The sequence below is a fragment of the Crinia signifera genome, chromosome 4 (assembly GCF_055691185.1).
Source record: "Crinia signifera chromosome 4, ASM5569118v1, whole genome shotgun sequence".
NCBI lineage: Eukaryota > Metazoa > Chordata > Amphibia > Anura > Myobatrachidae > Crinia > Crinia signifera.
Genome location: NC_139220.1, coordinates 302,181,750 through 302,201,790, shown reverse-complemented (window position 1 = coordinate 302,201,790; position 20,041 = coordinate 302,181,750). Strand labels below are relative to the sequence as shown.

General features: G+C 45.9%; 2 protein-coding genes across 8 annotated transcripts in view; one reads left to right on the top strand and one right to left on the bottom strand.

Annotated features, from left to right (window-relative positions):
• The window catches only part of IL27RA (interleukin 27 receptor subunit alpha), a 34,502-nt gene extending 24,901 nt beyond the window's left edge, over positions 1-9,601 (top strand). For 3 of the 4 annotated variants that reach the window (XM_083185326.1, XM_083185325.1, XM_083185324.1), the window contains 2 exons: positions 3,807-3,985; positions 8,948-9,601. In XM_083185326.1, the coding sequence (XP_083041452.1) occupies positions 3,807-3,985; positions 8,948-9,139 (371 nt within the window). In that variant the 3' untranslated portion in view covers positions 9,140-9,601. The remainder of the gene's footprint in view (positions 1-3,806; positions 3,986-8,947) is intronic. The other variant, XM_083185327.1, reaches the window with a different exon arrangement.
• Positions 9,602-11,432: 1,831 nt separating this feature from the next.
• PALM3 (paralemmin 3) overlaps positions 11,433-20,041 on the bottom strand; it is a 77,070-nt gene continuing 68,461 nt past the window's right edge. For 3 of the 4 annotated variants that reach the window (XM_083185321.1, XM_083185322.1, XM_083185323.1), the window contains exons 2-6: positions 16,043-16,094; positions 15,202-15,282; positions 14,384-14,505; positions 14,210-14,276; positions 11,433-13,363 (exon numbers count right to left, since the gene is read on the bottom strand). In XM_083185321.1, the coding sequence (XP_083041447.1) occupies positions 11,954-13,363; positions 14,210-14,276; positions 14,384-14,505; positions 15,202-15,282; positions 16,043-16,094 (1,732 nt within the window). In that variant the 3' untranslated portion in view covers positions 11,433-11,953. Of the gene's footprint in view, positions 13,364-14,209; positions 14,277-14,383; positions 14,506-15,201; positions 15,283-16,042; positions 16,095-17,156; positions 17,307-20,041 lie in introns of those variants that run through there. The other variant, XM_083185320.1, reaches the window with a different exon arrangement.

The following is a 20,041-nucleotide window of genomic DNA, read 5'->3' as shown; positions in this document are numbered from 1 at the left end:
CTCTACTCTGTATTCTGTCTCTCCAGCACTCTCTCCCATAGTCTCTTCAGTACTGCTCCCTTCTCTCTCACACCCAGCGTCCATGCTCCCTTCTCTCCAACACCCAGCACCCTTGCTCCCTTCTCTCCCACACCCTGTGACCCTGCTCCATTCTCTCCTACACCCAGCGCCCCTGCTCGGTTGCCTCCCACACCCAGCGATCCTGCTCCATTCTCTCCTACACCAGGCGACCCTGCTCCCTTCTCTCCCACACCCAGCTTTCCTGTACCCTTCTCTCTGACACGCAGCGTCCCTGCAACCTTTTCTCCCACACCCAGCGCCCCTGCTCCCTTCTCTCCGACACTTAGCGTTTCTACATTTTCTCTTGACATTTAGAGTTTAGTCCTATTAGTCTCTCCGGCACTAACGTGAACCTTTGCATGTCCCTGTTGAATTCTATGTAGAAGACAATGCTTTTTTTTTTTACATGGATTACATGTCTTTCTTGAATGCTCGCACTAACACGGCCAAGGATGTCGGATATGCATTTGCAAAATCGAGACGAAGCTGACGAGACCACTCATGACCCAAGCTTGGTCACAATGGACCCCAACACAGGCCCTTCAATGCTGTTAATAAAAGCAGCCAGCAGCGTGTCGCGATACTCTGGCGCAAACAAACAGTTCGCCAGGCTATTTCTAAACCATTGCTTTGGTCATCCCTGCGAAGTAGGGAAGCCAGGGGGTCTGTGCATGCGCGGTTAGCACTGACCCCCTGCCGACCTAGCTGACTGCACTGCCGCCGGGGCAGTGCGATCCCGTAGCCATAGGCTACAATGGGCTATTGCCATCTCAGCGGGGGGGGACGCTTGAAGGTTTGGGGACTAGAAGAGACTCTTATTGTGTGTGGGAAAACACTCCACAGAAGAAAGTCCTGCAATCATGATGGTTTATCAAAGCCTTTGTTGTGGCTGGCCACACCCCCTCTAATAACTGACCACACCCCTAAACATGTTCCCCTACCACTGCATTGCTCTGGTGGGCCCTTCATGCCCCAGTCTGACACTGGTCACTGGCACCCACTGGACAGGACACTACAGGTTTTGGAATAGTGGTCTTGCCCGGTATTCCAGTTCCGTTTTCTGTACCTAATCCCCCTGCATGGATATACAGCAGGAAATGGTGATGTAGAAGCATTGGATTGGGGCAGCATAGACGGTGTAATGGTTAGCATTACTGCCTCACAGCACTGAGGTCATGGGTTCCATTCCCACCATGGCCCTGACTGTGCGGAGTTTGTATATTCTCTCCGTGCTTGCGTGGGTTTACTCCGGGTCCTCCGGTTTCCTCCCACAATCCTTCAATGCTGTTAATAAAAGCAGCCAGCAGCGTGTCGCGATACTCTGGCGCAAACAAACAGTTCGCCAGGCTATTTCTAAACCATTGCTTTGGTCATCCCTGCGAAGTAGGGAAGCCAGGGGGTCTGTGCATGCGCGGTTAGCACTGACCCCCTTCCGACCCAGCTGACTGCACTGCCGCCGGGGCAGTGCGATCCCGTAGCCATAGGCTACAATGGGCTATTGCCATCTCAGAATGGCGATAGCCCAGGGGTGCGAAGCCGGGCTGCCCGATGTTCATACATCGGGCAGCTTCGCATCCCCCATAGAATCCTATGGGGGAGGCGTTCAGCGGCGGTGAAGATGGGATCCCTTTAATACATAATATTTGCGGCTAACAGATTTAGCCGCAAATATTACTTGATAAATGCCGCCCTATAGATCATAGAAATTAAGAAAACAACACAATAAAATCTCAAAACAGTAGCACATTCTACACCAGCATTTAGTAACTACAGCTCCCTCTTGTGGTACAAAATAGTACTCACACCTATTATAACTACATCCACTCAGGAGACCTCCCGCTGCATTAGGGCCACAATCCTGTACACAAAGAGAATATTCATATGAGCCCTTGTGACTCTGGTGGAACAGAATGAATAACATAGGCCACTTGGACCAGCAACTTCATCTGGCGCTGGTTAAATTGGGCCTATACAGACACCAACACAATTCTTTACATGTAGGTTTATAAAGAACATAAACAGTACATCATACGTGACAGGGTAGAACCCAGGCCACGGTGTAAATCCTCATACAGGTCTCCATTAAATCGTCTTAAGACAGCGCCCAATGAGGCTGAAGGAGGACGAGTTATAATGTGACAATAACTCCCCTAGTATTGCTTTTTGCGTGATGGTTTTCCTTTGCTGTTTCTATCGTTCTAACAGCGTTTGTAGCTCACACAAAAGTGGTTATCAGCGAGAGCCTTGAATTATTCAGAAGGTAAGGCGTGCCATTACCCCGTACAAGGACAGCTGTCTGATGGCAGAGACAGTCACGGCAGGAATTTGGCTGATTACCTCTGTGTAGTAATTACCTGACACGGCCGTGAGGATACGTCCTGAGGGATTGCAGCGGTATAGACAGTTGTGCAGGGGAGGTGGCTCCCAAGAACAAGAAGTCTGGAGTTAAACTGTAATAAATAAAAGTAGAATGTGCCAGCAGAGATGTGGTAGGCTGTTTGTGGCTCAAGCAGGAGCGTAGCCAAGGGCGGTCAGAGCAAGCCATGGTCCCGCGCTATATTGTAGGGCAGCTGTGCCGGTTTGACCAGCGAGAGCCCAATAACCTGGCTTCCTGCCGGTGACCTGACAATAGATCTTACAGGCACCGCTGGTTGCTCCTTCGTGCTGTGTGTCAGCTTTGCTCATGCAATTACCCACGGGTAGCAACTGCACCATTCAGGAAATGATGTATGATTTGAGAATGTGACCTGATTAGGTGTTGGATTTATTTATTATTTATTACCAGTTTCTTATATAGCGCACACATATTCCGCAGCGCTGTACAGAGGATAGTTGAACATTCACATCAGTCCCTGCCCCAGTGGAGCTTACAATCTATATTCCCTACCACATATACACGCGCACACAGACATTCTAGGGTTAAATTTGTTATAAGCCAATTAACCTACCAGTATATTTTTGGATTGTGGGAGGAAACCGGAGGACCCGGAGTAAACCCAGGCAAGCACGGGGAGAATATACAAACTCCGCACAGTCAGGGCCATGGTGGGAATCTCAGTGGAATGCTCACGTGTCATTCCGGAACGCTAATCTATACCTTTTTGGGGCGTTGCCAAGTGTCCGGAATGCCAACATAAGATTCTCTCTGAAGTGAAGTGTTGTTAGGTGTCCTCCAGAATGCGAACATGTGTCTTTTGGGAACGCTGTCAGGTGATGCACCACTACTCTGTCAGATATCTCATGCACGCGGTCACGTGTCTCACAGGAACACTAATATGTGTCTTTCTAGAGCGCTGTCAGGTGTCTCTCTGGAGTGTGGTCATGTGTCTCACTGGAATGTTGTGATATGTTGCGCCTGTCCTTTATCACAGGAATGCTGTCAGGTGTCTCATCATTGGAACACTAATATGTGTGTCTAGAGCGCTGTTATGTGTCTCATCGGAACGCTGTCAGTTGTCTTATTGAAACACTAAAGTTTTTCTCTGGAGCCCTGCCATGTGTCTCATCGGAACGCTGTCAGGTGTCTCAATGGAACACTAATGTGTCTCTCTGGAGCAATGACATGTCTCACCTGAACGCTATTATGGGTCTCTCAGGAACGCCAACATTTGCCTTTCCAGAGTGCTGTCATGTGTCTCTATGGAAGACTAATGTCAGGTGTCTCTCCATTGCGCTGTCGGGTGTCTCCACAATGCTATTATCTGTCTCTGCTCTTTCTTGAACAACTTTTTTTTTTAATCCTTCAGGATCCCGGAACCGTATATGGGCCATAGTGTCTGTCAGCATCTTTTTCCTCATATTGATGGTAATCCCAGACTTCCTGAAAACTCTGCTCAATGCATGTTGGCCAAAAATCCCCAAACCAGAGGCTAAGTTTAAAGCATACTGCATGTCACCCGGGAGCAAAGCGTGGCAACACCAGCAGGTAGAGTACCTCTTCCTCGCTAGACGTTCATCATCTGCAAAACTGCTCTGTCAGTCCCTTCATTGGTTACCTGCATTCTACCAAATTCAATATAAAATACTAGTCCATTACTTTACACACATAAAATACACGCAAGGCCATAAACCAAACTACACCAATGTACATCTCATTTCTTATCTTCCAACTCTTCCTGTTCGCTCTTTACAAAATCTACATCTCTCATCCACAAGCATTACCTGCTCCCGGTCGCGATTGCAGGACTCTCTTCAGGCTGCACCCTCTCTGTGGAGTGTTTTCCCACACACAATAAGTCTTTTCTAGTCTCCAAACCTTCAAGCGTTCCCTGAAATCGCACCTCTTCAGGCAGCGCATCAAATTCCAGAACTGCCCCAGTACCTTCCTAAACCTCTCCTATCCAATCACATCCTAACTGTACAGCACACACATGCTCTCTTATTTTCTCTCACCAGTCCATCCTCCTGACCCCAGGCCAACAGGCCTCCTGACCCCAGCCCACCATGAACCTTGGCAGTCTGATGGACCACTATGCAATAAATAACACCTGTTCTTGTGTATCAAAGCCTATTTTCCTATAGATTGTAAGTGTGCGTGCAGGGCCCTCCTACCATTTTGACTGTCTGTTTTATACCCATTTCTAATTATAAAGCGCAAAAGAACTTGCTGCGCTGTATAAGAAATGGTTAATAAATATTCATACACCTGGACAGGTGGGAAGCTGCACTCATGGGAAAGAGTTCAAATAAAAGTTGCCCAACACTTATCAGTAACCAGGGGTAAGGGTTATAGTTGTGTGTGTGTGTATATATAATATCTCAATCAAAGGAATGATCAGATCTAGAATCGAGGAAGAAGCCTGAACCCTCTCTGATCTGCGGTTCAATATTCCTAAAACCCCTACATTTCCTCACTACATCTAGAAAGCTATGAGCCTTGAGTTCTGTCCAACCCCCGGGTAACACCAGTTATAATCCCAGAGCTGTCGGAATGAGCCATACACCTACTCCTGTAGGACATTCTATTGGGTGGTCTACAGGCTGAATTTGACCAAAGCATTGACCCGGTTACATTTGGGGTTATCTATACTCAGGTACTTTAGATTTTCAGTTTCACAAAGCTTTCCATGAACGGACAAATGTCAGTCCTGTTATCAATACCAGTTCTAAGATCTCTCTGGAAGGGTGGGGCAGGATAGAAGGTTACCCAGGTCTACATCAAATTTCTAGGCAGATTTGTTCCACCTCTTTCCTTATGACCCAAGAGCTGTTTGTTTCGGAGGAGACAGGAAGTCAGGAGATAGGTCCAAAAATGAATCCTGCTCTTCAATAAACCAACTTTCACCCATTCGTTCATAAAGACGGATATCTAAACCCAAGAACCTGTTCAGAAGGAGCAATTGCTGTAAATTACATCTCGTAAATATATTCAGAAAGTCCAAAGCCTCGACCGTGCACCATTCCCAGCCCTCCCTTTGCAAGTATGTGACATCCCTCCAGCCGGGATTAGTTTGTTGCTCCAAAAAACATTAGAAAAGAAGCAGAATAGGGGATCAAAGTGGTTTTCCAGAAAATAAAAAAAACCTTCCCGGTAGACATGAGCTTCGTCTTTTCCACTGGATCACCATTGGAAGAGTCCAATTTCTCCCATTTGTTTTGCCTGGAGTGATCACCATGGCCACATGCATGTTTGGTTGGCCAAGAGTGATCATTTACCTCTGGTCGGGGGCATGTGTGCTAGTATTGGGGTGGAGCATGCGCGCACGGTGATGAGATTATAAGTATGCAGTCGGTTAGTCCGCTTCCTCTCCTCCTCCCACTGTTGAAATCATCTGTACTTCCAAGGTCTGCTCTGTTCTGTGTGGAATGTAATAAAATATTACATATGGCACCACAGATGGGACAATTCATACGTAGTTCTCCACAAAATGCCTCATGTCACACCGCTTTTACCCATCAAAATTGACCTTTTACACATTTTTTTGTCTTCAGAAGTAATATATGAGACACTAGCACCAAAGTCCTCCACAGGACCTTAGTTCAGTGCCTTCAGTGATTGGCGGCTCTAAGAACCTGATCAAATGTAAAACTCCACCCTAAAGCATGAAGGCATCTGGTTATACTTTACTGTGCGGGGGCTGATTGCTGGCTGCATGTTAGTCCCCACAGTAGTGGAGGAGACAGGCGCCCACATCCTTCCTACTGGAGGCTGCTGGACCAAAGCCTTCAGGGCAAAGGGAAGGTCAGGGATTGTTTGAGAAATCTCATCTGTAAGCATGACATACATATTTATATTATTAATAGTCTCCTTGTTTCCATCCTAAAACCTCTCGTACACCCGTGTCTCTATTGCATTTGGTGCTCTCACACTTAAGTGTGCAAAAGCTTCTGCCATAATTGATCACTTGGATTCAGAGCCATGGCCCTGATTGTAATTGACTCGGGACAGGGCAAATTCGTCCCTGTTCTAAAGTTTGGGGCTGTACATGGTATATTATGTATAGCTCCCATTACAAATGGCAACTTGCATAGTTCGCAGGGATCGGGGCGGGCCGGGGTCAGACGGCAACGGGGATGCTTATGAAAACACCTGGCGTGGTGGGCCGATGTGTGAGCCACCCACCCTGTCTTCGTTCCGGAGCTCACAAATAAAAGTCAGTTCCCAGATGGGATAGTGGGTGCATTGAATACAACTTGGAAGTTCTTGGTCAGATTCGCACCAGAGATATTTTCTTGGTGCCCCACATCATAGCAGAGAGGTAAGCACAGTCCCCAGGACAAACACAAAGGGCCTTAGAGGCTTCACTCTTTCTGACAAAATCCTTCTTAGATGGACAAAACCATGTGCACTGCAGGTGGGGCAGATGTTATTTGCGCAGAGAGAATTAGATTTGGGTGGGGTTTTACTTCAAAGTAAGATCTATATTGTATTGTAAAAATAAAGCAGCCAGTATTTACCCTGCACAGAAACAAAATAACTCACCCAAATCTAATTCTCTCTGCACATTTTACATCTGCCCCACCTGCAGTGCACGTGGTTTTGCCCATCTAAGAAGGATTTTGTCAAAAAGAGTGAACTAGAATAAGATCCAAAGAGAGGTGATTTGGGGGAGATGTAAAATGACTGTGGTATTTATTCTGCAACCAAGAGGTCTGTAAACCTTGCAAGAATTACATTTAGCGGAGTAGAGTTAAACACTCCTAAAAGGCAATTAACAGATGCATCATAAAGGATTAAAATAAATGAGACATATCAGTCTCCAATACAATATAGGACTAACAGCGTATGTTATCACTTATTAACAGTGAGGCCCACAGCACACACTACCTTGGACAGGAAAGTCATCAACACTGATGTCCAATATCCAATCGCTTTAAATAAGGACCTTGCCAGGTCACAGGGCTATCTCTTAGTTCATTATTAACAGTCGTTAATAAATCTACAAAGGAATTTATACTTTAATAGACAGGAAAAAATAACGTTCTGTCCACGTTTTATTAAAACGGTTCTATGGGAGTGACAATTGCAAATACATTCACATACATCGCGCGGACGGCTGGCAGCGATAGAAGCCCATAGGCTTCTATAGGGTATCGCCACCCGGCGGTGGCAATACCCTGCCTGGCGGAGACGGGGCGGAATGGTAATGGTGCATAGGAAAATGCGGTAAACACCCGTTTTATCGCATTATCCCTTTAGTACATCCCGCCCCCTATGTGGTTTCTAAACCATGCTATCACTTTAGAAGTTTGTACACTTGTGAGCAGGGCCCTCCTACCTCTATGTCAGTTTGTTTCTACTCTGTTTAATCACTGTTGTTTCCAATTGTAAAGCGCAACGGAATCTGCTGCGCTGTATAAGAAACTGTAAAAAAAAAAAAAAAAGCGATTACAGCTTATTGTCCAGGATAGGGCAGTGTTGTATAGTCATGTGCTACGTGGCCTTCACTGTAAAGGCCAAGTTAATGTTTAAAGCACAGCCTGTTAAACACACAGAACCACAGGGCATTTTATTCCAGTTTGGACAATCAGCTGATGCTTCCTCTGCTCAGGGTGGGAAACAGCGAATTAGCATTCGTTCTATTATCCACCCACATCCACTTTCCTGCAAATCCATATCAAATGCTGACTCACTCATTTCATTGTCCCGGCAAGCCGCAGCAGAGACTGTCAAAATGCAGACTCAGAATCCTTCATTTACTCGTTCTGGAAAGGTGATGTCAAACCCTTGTTTGGGACAGAACTATTTGCCCTTCAGCACATAATTAACGCCTCACCCGATTAATCTCTTGAAACTTTTTTCTTTACGTTTTTTCTTCTTAAAAAACAAAACAAAAAAACCCCTCAAATCCCTCAAAGTTACGCAACCAGCTAAAGTAGAAGTCACAAGGTGCCCCTGGCAGGAGAGGGACTATAATAGAGTTAATTGAGTTAAATATTAAGGTGTAGCGAGTAATTATAAACAGAAAAAAACATGCTGCGGCCTTTTCTGCTAATTGGTGCTAAGGTGACTTTAAAAAAAAAAAGAAAGGAAGGAATTTTCCGCTTCTGTCATCTGCCGCTTACAGGACAGGAAACCCGAAATTCTGTAATGAAATAGTTGTTTCTAAAGGATCTTGTACCATCCTATAGGAAACTCAGGGGGAGATTTATCAAAGTTTGGTTGGTACTTCTCTCTGTCCAATCAGCTTTGATCATGTCACAAACAGGCTGGTTTCAAAAATGTTAGGAGCGGATTGGTTGGTATTTTATCTCTCCCCCCTCCCAAGTCCACATACACTACATTGTACTTCTATACACTATGCCAAGGGTGTCTACCACTCCATAGCCAATAGGCACCTAGAATCCATTAGAAGGTCTGATATAGGCCAAAGCCTAACCGATTGTGTTTGTCTGTGGAAGAAACTCCACCTTGTATATTAACATTTTTTTTTTTCTATCAACACAGGACCACCACAGCTTCTCGGAAGTTGAAGAGATTGAGCAGCCACCACCTCCTCCTCCACCACCACCACCTCCTCCTCCTCAGCTGACACCCTTTGTACCGTCATCACGGATACCTGACAAGCAACCGGCCAATATTTCTGGTTATGAAAAGCACTTTTTGCCAACCCAAGAGGAGGTGATGGGATTATGCTGACAGGCATAATGGTAGTGATCCCTACCACGGGCAGACAAGATCCACAGCTGTAATGGACAGACAATATAAGGGGTGCGATAGCCGCGTTCACCCCCCTAAAATACAATATGACTGCAATGTGTCAATGGCTGCAGGGATCGGTTTTAGCACAAGGGGGCGCAATGCTCAATGAACGTGAATACAGGGACGTACTGTAGATGTGCGGACAACACTGGCTCGTTTTTTTCCCGAACTGAACCTGTTCTGCGACAACTTCTGTTTACAACATAGATATACGGTTTCTCCTATTACCAGGCAATATGTCACCAGTACTTACTGTGACAGCCAGGCTTGCCTGCGTCCCCTCCCCCCATTCTGACTTGGAGAACAACATTTTATTTTGTTTTTGTGTTTTTTTACCACTATTTTGTTACTGTGAATATTTTTTAAAATAAAACACATTTTATATAATCATGAAAATAATCTGGTGTCTTCAGAGCTTGACTCAAAACATCCGCTATAAATGCCAGCGTCGCTCACAGCTTTTTTGAGGGGTGCAATATTTAACTTAACGTCAATTCATTGACTTGGCCGTATTTGTATTTATTTACACTAAAAGAACAGTCGCTGTGAGCGGCGCTGGTATTTTTATCGGATATTTTGAGGCTCTCTTGCAGCAACGTTGGCACTCAAAAGGGTTAAGAATCTCGCTTCTGCCAATGCAGAGGGACGGATCGCAGGGATAAAATGATTTGCCAGGATGAAGCCCGGAGGCAGAGGTCACCCCCCTTGCAGGGTTTTGGAGGCGCCTCAGCCGGTGATAAGAAAAGCGACAAATGAAGAGGGTTCCGGAGCCCTGCACTTCCGAGTGTGGACCGATACCAGATGTCCATCTTGTGATAACGACGCTGCGCCAGCTCAATTACTGACGTCGGCTCAGTCTGAGTGCTGCCATATAACATTTATATTGTTTACTTACTATATATTTAGGCTTTAGGTTTGCGCGGAACCATGGCAACCACAATGCAATTTGATTTTTATCAGCCGCCAGCTCATAAACAGATGGGCAGAAATCCTAACATGATGCTTGTTTTGTGCAAGTGCGCCTAATTGTCTACCCGGGAGGCCACTAGTTCCTATAGAACGGACGTGTCACAATGGCGGCCTCCATCAGTGCCTCTGTGACATCATTTGAATTGTCAGACGGAATTGTCAGTCTACACTCTCATTAATATTTATACATCTCATTAATATCTATTACTAGGCGATAATTAGACCCTGACATCACTGGCATAGCTAGCTGAACCTGTATCCACAAATATTTATGTATTATTAGATCATACGCAGAACCTCAGATGGCTCACTCTCACACACATGAATATTTCTTAATTATAAGATAGTAATCCGAGCACTAGAACACTTACAGGGCTGGTTAAACATTCCACCAATCAGAGCATTAGGAAGCTCACAAGGATTGCCAATAAAAGCATCAGGAAACAGGGCTGGTTAAACTTTCCACCAATTGGAGAATTAGGATGCTCACAAGGCTCGCTCAACCTGCAGCCAATCAGAGCATGGAACATTTACAGGGTTTTGATAAACTTTCCACCAATCAGAGCATTTGAAACCAAACTGTAGCCAAACATGTTCATCAGAAAAGTTGAAGGGATTCTCCACAGTACATACCAATTAATGTCCTCTCACTCACAGTTCGGATCGGCCATGTCACTAGTGGTTAGTGCTCCTTTAAATAAAAACTCAAACTAGTATCCCTGCCCTCAAACTCACTCATTGCACTTCTTACTCATGCTAATAGAGATTTTATGGTGGAAGGGTATCAGTATTCAAGAGCAGGGCAGCCTAGAACAGTTTCCGTACTTAATGAAAGTAAAAAAAATAAAAATATCAAAACCGGTACACAAGGCAACGGCATCCTACACTGAATCCAGTGGGACTTGAAACAGACTTTTTAAGAAATATGGTAGCAAGCCCTGAACAACTGATTCCACTATTTGTTTGTGAAAAGTTTTGGACAGAGATATGGTTGGGAAGCTACGAAAAGCAACCAATCATCTTCTATCTGACGTTTCATAGAATGTGCATTGGTAAGGAACACCTTAGATCAGGAGTTTCTAAACTTCGCCATTACACTCCCAAGTTTTAAAGGATATCCATGGTACTAATTAAGTCACCTGTGCTCAACCAGGGTTATCCCTAGCACCCGGTTTGCAGTGGCGGAGTTTGGGAACCTCTGCCTCCGATAATGGCCTTGGCTGGGTCCTAGTAAGAACAAGACAGCAGCAGGAGTGTCAGATCAGGCACTGAATGAAAAATACAGGTTCCATTTATTAAGAATATATTCATACAATTATTAACATCTGTTTCTCATTAACTACCGATTGTGCATTAAAAAGATCTATTTAAAATACTTAAGAGTGCACCCACTGCCTGCCCAAGGTGAGTGATGTCACTAGATCCTAGCAAACGGATTGGCTGCATACTTATGAATATCAATTCCGCACACAAAATGGCCGCCTTCGCCGAGTGTGGCCAACAAGTGCACTTAAAAAAAAACAAAAAAAAAAACACTTCTGAACAAAAAAATATATTATACTGTGATATCTGTTTTCCTGTTAATTACTATTTCCTACTGAGTGATATCTAATTTAATTTAAAAAAGTAATAATACTAGCAATAATTATCTATCAATGATCATCTGTTTTGCCTTTACTTGCACAAAGTCTGCACTCCCATCAACAGGACTGGAGCATCGTACTCCGAAACGCCCTCCTTGTGGAACTGAATTATCCTTTGAAGATGTAGCGTACCACCCATTTACATGACCACGCAACACTGGCACGTCTTCTTTTTCACAGGCGTCTCCTTGTCCCGCGTCTCAGCTGTGTTGGTCCCATGTGGGTTCTGGTGGGCGTCAGTCTCTGGGGATTTGTGCAACAGGGGCTGGCACTCGGCCGGAGTGTTCGTTGCCGCTGAGGCAGGCTGGTGGGGGGCAGATGTGCCTGGCTGCTGGTTGGGGGAGTGTTGGCCACGCCCTGGATCGTTTAGGACCACAACTTGGGATATGTGTGTTTGTCGAGTTTGGTGCTCACCCGGTAGCAATGCGTTGGGATCCTGGCATTGAGAGAGCGTCATCGTGACTTTATCGTGATTCTCGGATGGCGGCACTGGGCTCTGGTCTTTGTAGATAGGCAATGAGGTTATAACCAGACTCTGGTCACTGAATGGAAGTAATGGGATTTGCTTTGGATCTTCTGCTGGTTTTGTGGAGTCATCATCTATATCCTGACCAGTAAGTAACACAACAGTCTTGTCTTGGGTTCCTGGTACCACAGCTATTATGAACTCTTCGTTGGGGTCTTGACTTTGGTCATGGATTACTGATCCTGAAAATTCTTTTTCATCTACGTTTTGCCCATTTTTATGATCAGTCGTTAACGGCAAACCATGTTCCTGAGGGTGTTCTGGAGTGGGTAAAGCTGGTGGTGGTCCATTTTGGATTGCACTTTCATTCTCTTTTTGGTTTCCTACGATATCCATGTTTGGGTTGTCACCCAGTAGTGCTACATGGTCATTATGATGCTGATCGAGTGTAACACTATTGGGTTGTGAGACGTCCGCTGTATGGCCTCCTGTGCTTGTGTTTATATCCACATGCCCCAACTCCCGAGTGCAATGTTCCGAGTTTTGTTGTGTGTGTTCCAGACATTCTAAATTTTGGTTATGAGGGTCTGTGTGTTTATCGAGGTGCTCTTGGTCCCCACTATGACCTTCCATTTGCCCATCCTTGTCAAGATTCCCGGCTTTCTCATCGTGATGCTCGCCGCTGTGGTTTAAATTTTGCTTTTCATTTTCTTCTTTTTGGTTCCGAGGCTCATGGTGATTATCTGCACTTTTTTGGTCAAAATGTTCCAGATTCTGGCTTTCATCCAGTTCATTCGATTCTGAAAGTTCTACGTGCAGCTCATCTTCCACTCTGTCGTTTTTCTGAGGTTTTATCCCCCGAGGAGCTGGTACGGGCTGCCCGGCCGGCTTATGCGTATCCTGTTCCTTCTCAGGTTCTTTCTGTGATGGGTCAACAAGTTCTCTCTTTGGCTTCTCGTCGTGACTGTTATGCCGTGGGTCACTATCTTTTATAATCAGATCATGAGCCTCTTTCTGGTCAGCTTCCTGTTGGGTCCCATCACCATTTGCTCCATTTACAAGCTCTTTATGCAGGGTAGTCTCCTGGAACAACAAAAACAGCAATGTAAAATGGCAAGTTTGGTTTCTGGACCCTCCTATGAAGGATGTTCTTCTTTGGTCTCGGTCTCCTATGCTGTGCCCAAGCTTGGTTATTCTCAAAACCTGGACAATAAGATTGCCGTGAGGACCATGTTTGGGAACCTCTGCTTTATCATCTACAGTTAAAGGAGCAGATGTACTAAGCCAGCGGTGGCCAAACCGGTCCTCAAGATCTACCAATGGTCCACATTTTCCAGATCACCTAGCTGGTGCACAGCTGTAGTCATTACTAACTGTCACATTTTAAAACCTGCTGCATACATTCCTACTATAGATCCACAGGTTACCTGAGACGCATGAGAACAGGATTGGCCACCCCAGTACTACGCCTTGGAGAATGATGAAGTGGAGAGAAATAAAGGCGTTTATTTGCTAATGGACAGAGTTAAAGCACCAGCCAAACAGCCCCCAACTGTCATGGTGCAGGCTGTTTTAAAAATGACAGTTAGAAGCCAATTGGCTGGTACTTTTACCTCTCTCCACTTTATCACTTTCCAAGGCTTAGTATCTCCCTGCAATGAGGAAAAGCCTTCCATTTACGTTATGGTGTAACCTAAAGGTCCTTAGCAATGGCGTCCTCTTTCAAATGGGTCACTATCTACCTGCTGGATAACAGCAAAGGCTGACTTCATATATCTGGGACATTTGTTGATGTAAACTTGGACCCTAGATATGACATTTTTATGTAACTCTAGAAGTCTCATGATATATGACACTGCAGAGATGGACTCTGCTGAGACGAGACAAATATAAGCCTGGAATGTTCATCCAGAAATGTAACACAAGTACCTGGGCCGTCTTTGCTTTTGTGCTGCTCAGTTCTGGGTTCTCCAAACGGACCAGCTGTAACTGGAGGCTGGAATACAAGGAGGGGGAAAGTCTCTGTAAACATCCGCCCATGCTCAAATGCAGGAACCACTCTCCTTCACCCCTGTCCCACGGTATTGGTCACCATCGCCTCACCTCTCCAGCTCCTGCTCCAGGCTACAGATCTTATCTTCTGTCGGACTTAGTGGATTTTCTACTTCTACTCCGGAAGCTGGAACCAACCCGTCCATCAACCAGCGGTCTCGCAGAGACTTCCTCTGTGGGCAGATAGACAGGGTAAGAGAACCACCATATCGGAGGTGACCTGCCGGGGGTAACGCAGGTTGGAACGGTCTTTCACTAGGCACCAGTGGTGTCACCAAGGCATTAGAACATTGCTCTGCCTATGCATTATCTCTTGAAGATGTATGGGGGAGAATTATCAAAGCTTGTAGAGAGATAAAGTACCAACCAATCGTCTTCTGACATGTTACAGGCGGGATGGGGAAATGACAGTTTGGATCTGCGGTGCGGTTGGTACTTTATCTCTCTCTCCTGCGTATCCAGTACTAGTCACACAAGCACTTAAACATCTGTGGAATTTCAATTAACCAGGAGGGTGATGGGACATTGTGGCTGTTATCGTTACATATGGCGTACAGCCCCGGAGGGTGTAACTTGCTGAGGCCGTTCGTTTCCTGGATTGCACATGCGCAGACCCCCAATCATCGGAACGGGGCCCATTGTGCCAAGTGTAATTGAAAAATATCAAATAGGAACCATTAACATAAGACAGATCTCGTCCAGCTTCTACACAGGAGGTAATACCCCGTAATACACGCCTTTAACATCCCATAATCTCGTTGCCATGACGCTATCTGATCGCTGTCAGTGTGCATAAGGTGCGCAGGCATTAGTTACTAGGCGGTATCCTCACACAGGCACAATGGCGATGTCAGGGACTGCACTGTTACCTTCAGTTGCTGCAGTTTGAGCCTCTGCTGCTCCAGCTCCCGCTGTATCCTGTCCACCTCACTGAGGATACGGCGCTTCTCCTGTCACACCAATATAGAGAGAGAGAGGAATGTTATCACCGGGGATTGTACACTAGAGGGCCAGCTTTTGTTTTCTTTCTATTGTATTATATCAGTGCCCGCTGCCTTCTGAGTGCAAGCTCTAAAGAACAGAACTGTTTGCAAATTCCTATAGTGTACCGGTGTAGCTACATATTAGAGTGTAATCTCTGCAGACTAAGTGCCTGATTCTGGTTCACTCGCAAAAGCAAATTCTCTCTCTAATGTACAAAACCATGCTGCACTGCAGGTGGGGCAGATGTAACTTGTGCAGAGAGAGAGAATTAGATTTAGGTGTTATTTTGTTTCTGTGCAGGGTAAATACTGGTTGATTTATTTTTACACTGCAATTTAAATATCAGTTGGAAGTACACACACCCCCCCCCCCAAATCTAACTCTCTCTGCACATGTTACATCTGCCCCACCTGCAGTGCACATGGTTTTGTCCATTAGAGAGAGATTTTGCAAGTGAACCAGAACCAGAATTCCTGGCTCACAGAAGAGCACACCGTTTCTTTAGGTCGGTGGTTCTCAAACTCAGTCCTCAGGACCCCAACAGGTCACCCGACAGGTGCACTCATTACTCACTGACACATTTTAAAAGATCCATAGGTGGAGCTAATTATTTCACCTGTGATTTTGTGCGGGGTCCAGAGGACCGATGTTGAGAATCACTGCTTTAGGTATTAGCTGTCTATTAGAGTGTAAGCTCTGCAGCACAGGACTAAGAGTTGTACTCACGCTGATTCCATGCAAGCGCTGGCTGTATATCTGAGTCTCCCCCATGTTGATGCTGCAAAAACATGAGAAATAGCAACGATAAGACAGTACAGAATGTCACCACTTCCTGGCACAGCGGCTGCTGCTATACCCTTTCCTGCTGCACACAGGCTGAGACTACAGCAGAGGTGCAATCACTAATGGCAACAGACCAGCATCATATAATACAATCAAGCATCCACCTCTCCTTACTTTTACAGTCACACCCCCTCTCCCCTTACCTCCCAAAAAGTGCCCGATGTACGTTGTGAGGCACAGTTACACCTAGATCCTTGATTCAGGCAAGCACAAAAGTGTTGGGTAATTCAAGTTACGCAGGATCAGCCACACGTTGGGTAATACAAGATTTGCTGGGTAGTGCGGGGAGACATACTATACACCCTCCTTCTGCTGGAGTACCCCCGATTCACACCTACATTAAGCAACCCAAAATAATCAGTGTCTTGTACCATTCCCTGATCACAACCTTGCAAGAAACTAGTTCAGCACGTTTCCCCCGAAACTCTCAAGCAATTTGTATGGCGAAGCCGAGCAACCAGGAAATTGTGGGGTGAAGCAGTGAACTAGTCGGGAAAAATGACATTGGAGGATTGCACTGAGCAGTACATATGGTCAAGCAGCCAATGGGAGTGGAGTCAGTGGTTGTGTCCAGGTGGCTTTAAGGTCCATTGCAACCGCAGCATACTTAATTGGGCAGATGCAGAATTAAATGCAACTCCGCCGCAAATGCTTTCAAGTAGTACACAAAAGTAAAAAAAAAAAAAAAATACGTAAGTCTGCCCCCTATGCACTTACAGAGGCCAGTACCCCCACTTCTCCGGGAAACCGGGTGCTGGGCCACTCTCTCGGGATTCTGGGTAAACTCCCCAAACTGCATCAGCTCCCACGCATACCATTATAACTGCACCATCCCAGTAATCTGCCCCTGGAGAGTCACAATCCTTACAGACCCCTCCCAGGTTAATGACTGGGAGGGGAGGGTCTGACAATTGTACTGAGAATACAGAAGAGCGGACATATCGCAGGGGGGGGGGGGGGGACGACAAAAATAAATATTGCCCCAGGATATAAATACCCATTCCACAGACTGATTGCGGTAGCGAATGCCATCTTCAGATTACAGGCCACACTCTGCAGTGATACTCGAAGATGGATCCGTAGGCTGGATGTTGCATAAGAAAAACCGTGCCAGGGACCCCACGGAGAACTGAAGTGAATGTATTAGGGATTACTTACTGCAGGAACAGAATCCTGTCATAGAATAAGAAATAATAATTAATCAGTTATAGAACCCATCTGCGCCACATCCTGAGCCGCCGCTACTGGTGACGATGCACAATGTGCGCTGTAGCAGCGATCGGGTAAACCTTGATACATGTAGAGCCTTCCCCCTAGTCTCAGGTGTGCCTATGGCAGTGTATGAGTTACAGGTGCACGGAGGATCCAGGCCACGTGTTGCTCCACGCTTCGTGTACCCCAGGAATGCAGGACACGCAGAGCATGTGACCGCGGCCCACACAGACTGGCACACATGCAGTCGTTAACCCCCAACATGCACATTTCTGCAGATGCATATTATATATATATGTAGCGGGTATATATCAGAATGCACTCACCAGGACTTCTTTAGATTATGCTTAAAATAGTTTAATTTCTCACATGGGTTACAGCGACAGTTGTCAGGTCATGTGTCGACGTTTCGACCGCGCTCCGGCAGCCTTCCTCAAGACACCACCAATATTGCCACCAGCAAGCAAGCCCGGGTATTGTCTTGAGGAAGGCCGCCGGTTGAAACGTCGACACATGACCTGACAACTGTCACTATAACCCATGTGAGAAATTAAACTCTTTTAAGCATAATCTAAAGAAGTCCTGGTGAGTGCATTCTGATATATACCCGCTGTTTTTGTTTGGCTTTTCAAGCCATTGGATGGACACCCCAGGCACTGGATGAGTTGAAGGAGCGCCTCCATATTACGCAGTCCCGTAAAGAGATTATTTGTAATTTACGCCATTCCTTGTCCCATCTGCGCTTACAATCAATATTCCCTACCACACACTAGGGTGAATATTTCTCAGTAGTCTAATGCTCTACCTGTATACTGTATGTAACAGAAGGCAAGGATGGCCTTGGTATAGGGACCCCATGTTCGGTGGGGCTCCAAGATGAAGCTTTAGCAAGTTCCAATAGCAGCAATCTTGTAACTTAATTTGTGAACTTCACTTTAATATTATTATCATCATTTATATGGCACCACAAGGGTTCCGCAGAGCCTCCACTTCGGGATTCCATAACTCATCGCTCACAATGGCCGATTGTAGTCAGGGTAAACAGAGGGATTTGTATTTATATTGCAGCTGCGGCAGAGGGCCATGCAAGTGGCTTCCTGCTGAAAGTGATCAACACCTAAACCACAGCCGGTATCATCCCATTCAGCAATTTACCATTACAATGTAGTGCCCGCACTCATGCTGCGTTCTCACTGCCAACCCTGCAAAATCCCGGGTTTTTCTTGCCGGATTTTTGGCAGGGCACAAAGCTTCTCAGCTCAACAGACCCCCTTCATACTGCACCTCAGACCCGTGTCTGCCCCTTTCACACTGCTTTCCATGGTCTGCCTTCCAACAAGTGTTGCAGCTTTGATTGGGTGTTGGCAAATTTGTACAAATTGCTGTGATTGGCTGCTTAAAAAACAGCTTTTATTGGCTGGCTGTCACATATCACATGATTACATCCCCCAATGACCTTGTTTTTTGGCATCATGTGTGAAAAACACGGGTCTGTGCTGTACACCCACGTATTACCCAGGAAAAACCCTGCAAAAAAACCTGTGTCTAATTCCTGGGGCATAACACCCGGGAATTTCACAAAGACCCTTTCACACAGAGACTCGACATGGGAATTTTCCGCTTGCCCCGGAAAATACCCAGGTTTTTGCGGCAGTGAGAACGCCCCCGATTGGACCTCGCCATTCCTCGGCCAGTAAGAGCCTAATATTTTTCAGTCCAACAGCAAGGTGGTCCTCAGGAAGCTAGAACCACACTTATTAGATGATCTCACCAACGTGGCGTCATCCCATCTGGTAGAAGCAGCAGTAGGGAGCATGGTGTCTCCGAGGACTGCATAGGTCTTAGGTCAGGGTAGGAGTGCACACAGAGCCTAGGATTTCCCAAAGGGCGCATACACGTTAAGCACAAATCCAAAAACAGAAAATCTTTATAAAGTCCCTCTTTTGAACTGATGAGACCTAATAGAGCAGGAATAGCTGTATGGGAATTGGGACCTTTATCTGGGTGTGGATTAAACGCTGCCCGCCACGCGCACAGCCGCCCACCGTCCTCTCTTGCCACATCTGTGAATGGATGTTTTGTATAACATCCATTCGCAGCCTTGGGTGTGGGGGCCTAATTTCCATGCTGTACACTAATTTAGGGTCCACCGTGCTCATTGACATCCCCCCCAAAAAGTGTCAAGCTTTTTATGTAATGACATTTTCTGTGTTGACTTTTTCCCAGTGTCGACCTTTTACAATGTCAACCTTTTGGGGTCCACCTAGACACATCAACCTAATTACTGTCGACATGAACCCCACCCCTGTAAGTAAGGGATGGCCATTGGTGCAGTTGCCATTGGTGCAGTTGCCATCTATGGCAATACTGCAACCCACCTACAATAGTAACGAACTATGTGATGGATGACCATCGATAGTTTTACCTATCGATGGTCATCCATTTTCTTTGACTGACTGGCCCTCGGGCAAATCAGAGTGTGGGGGCGGGACTTCAGGGTTGTCAGGGGCTCCGTGTCGCGGCACCTTGAAAAAAAAAAAAAAAAAACATTGGTTTTTCTGTACCATCGATGGAGGGAAACCATCTGTACCCCTAATCGTACATGGGAGAAGAGAGGGGAGATAAAAGCCTTCATACAGTATATACCTCTTTAAAAAAAAAAAAAAAAAT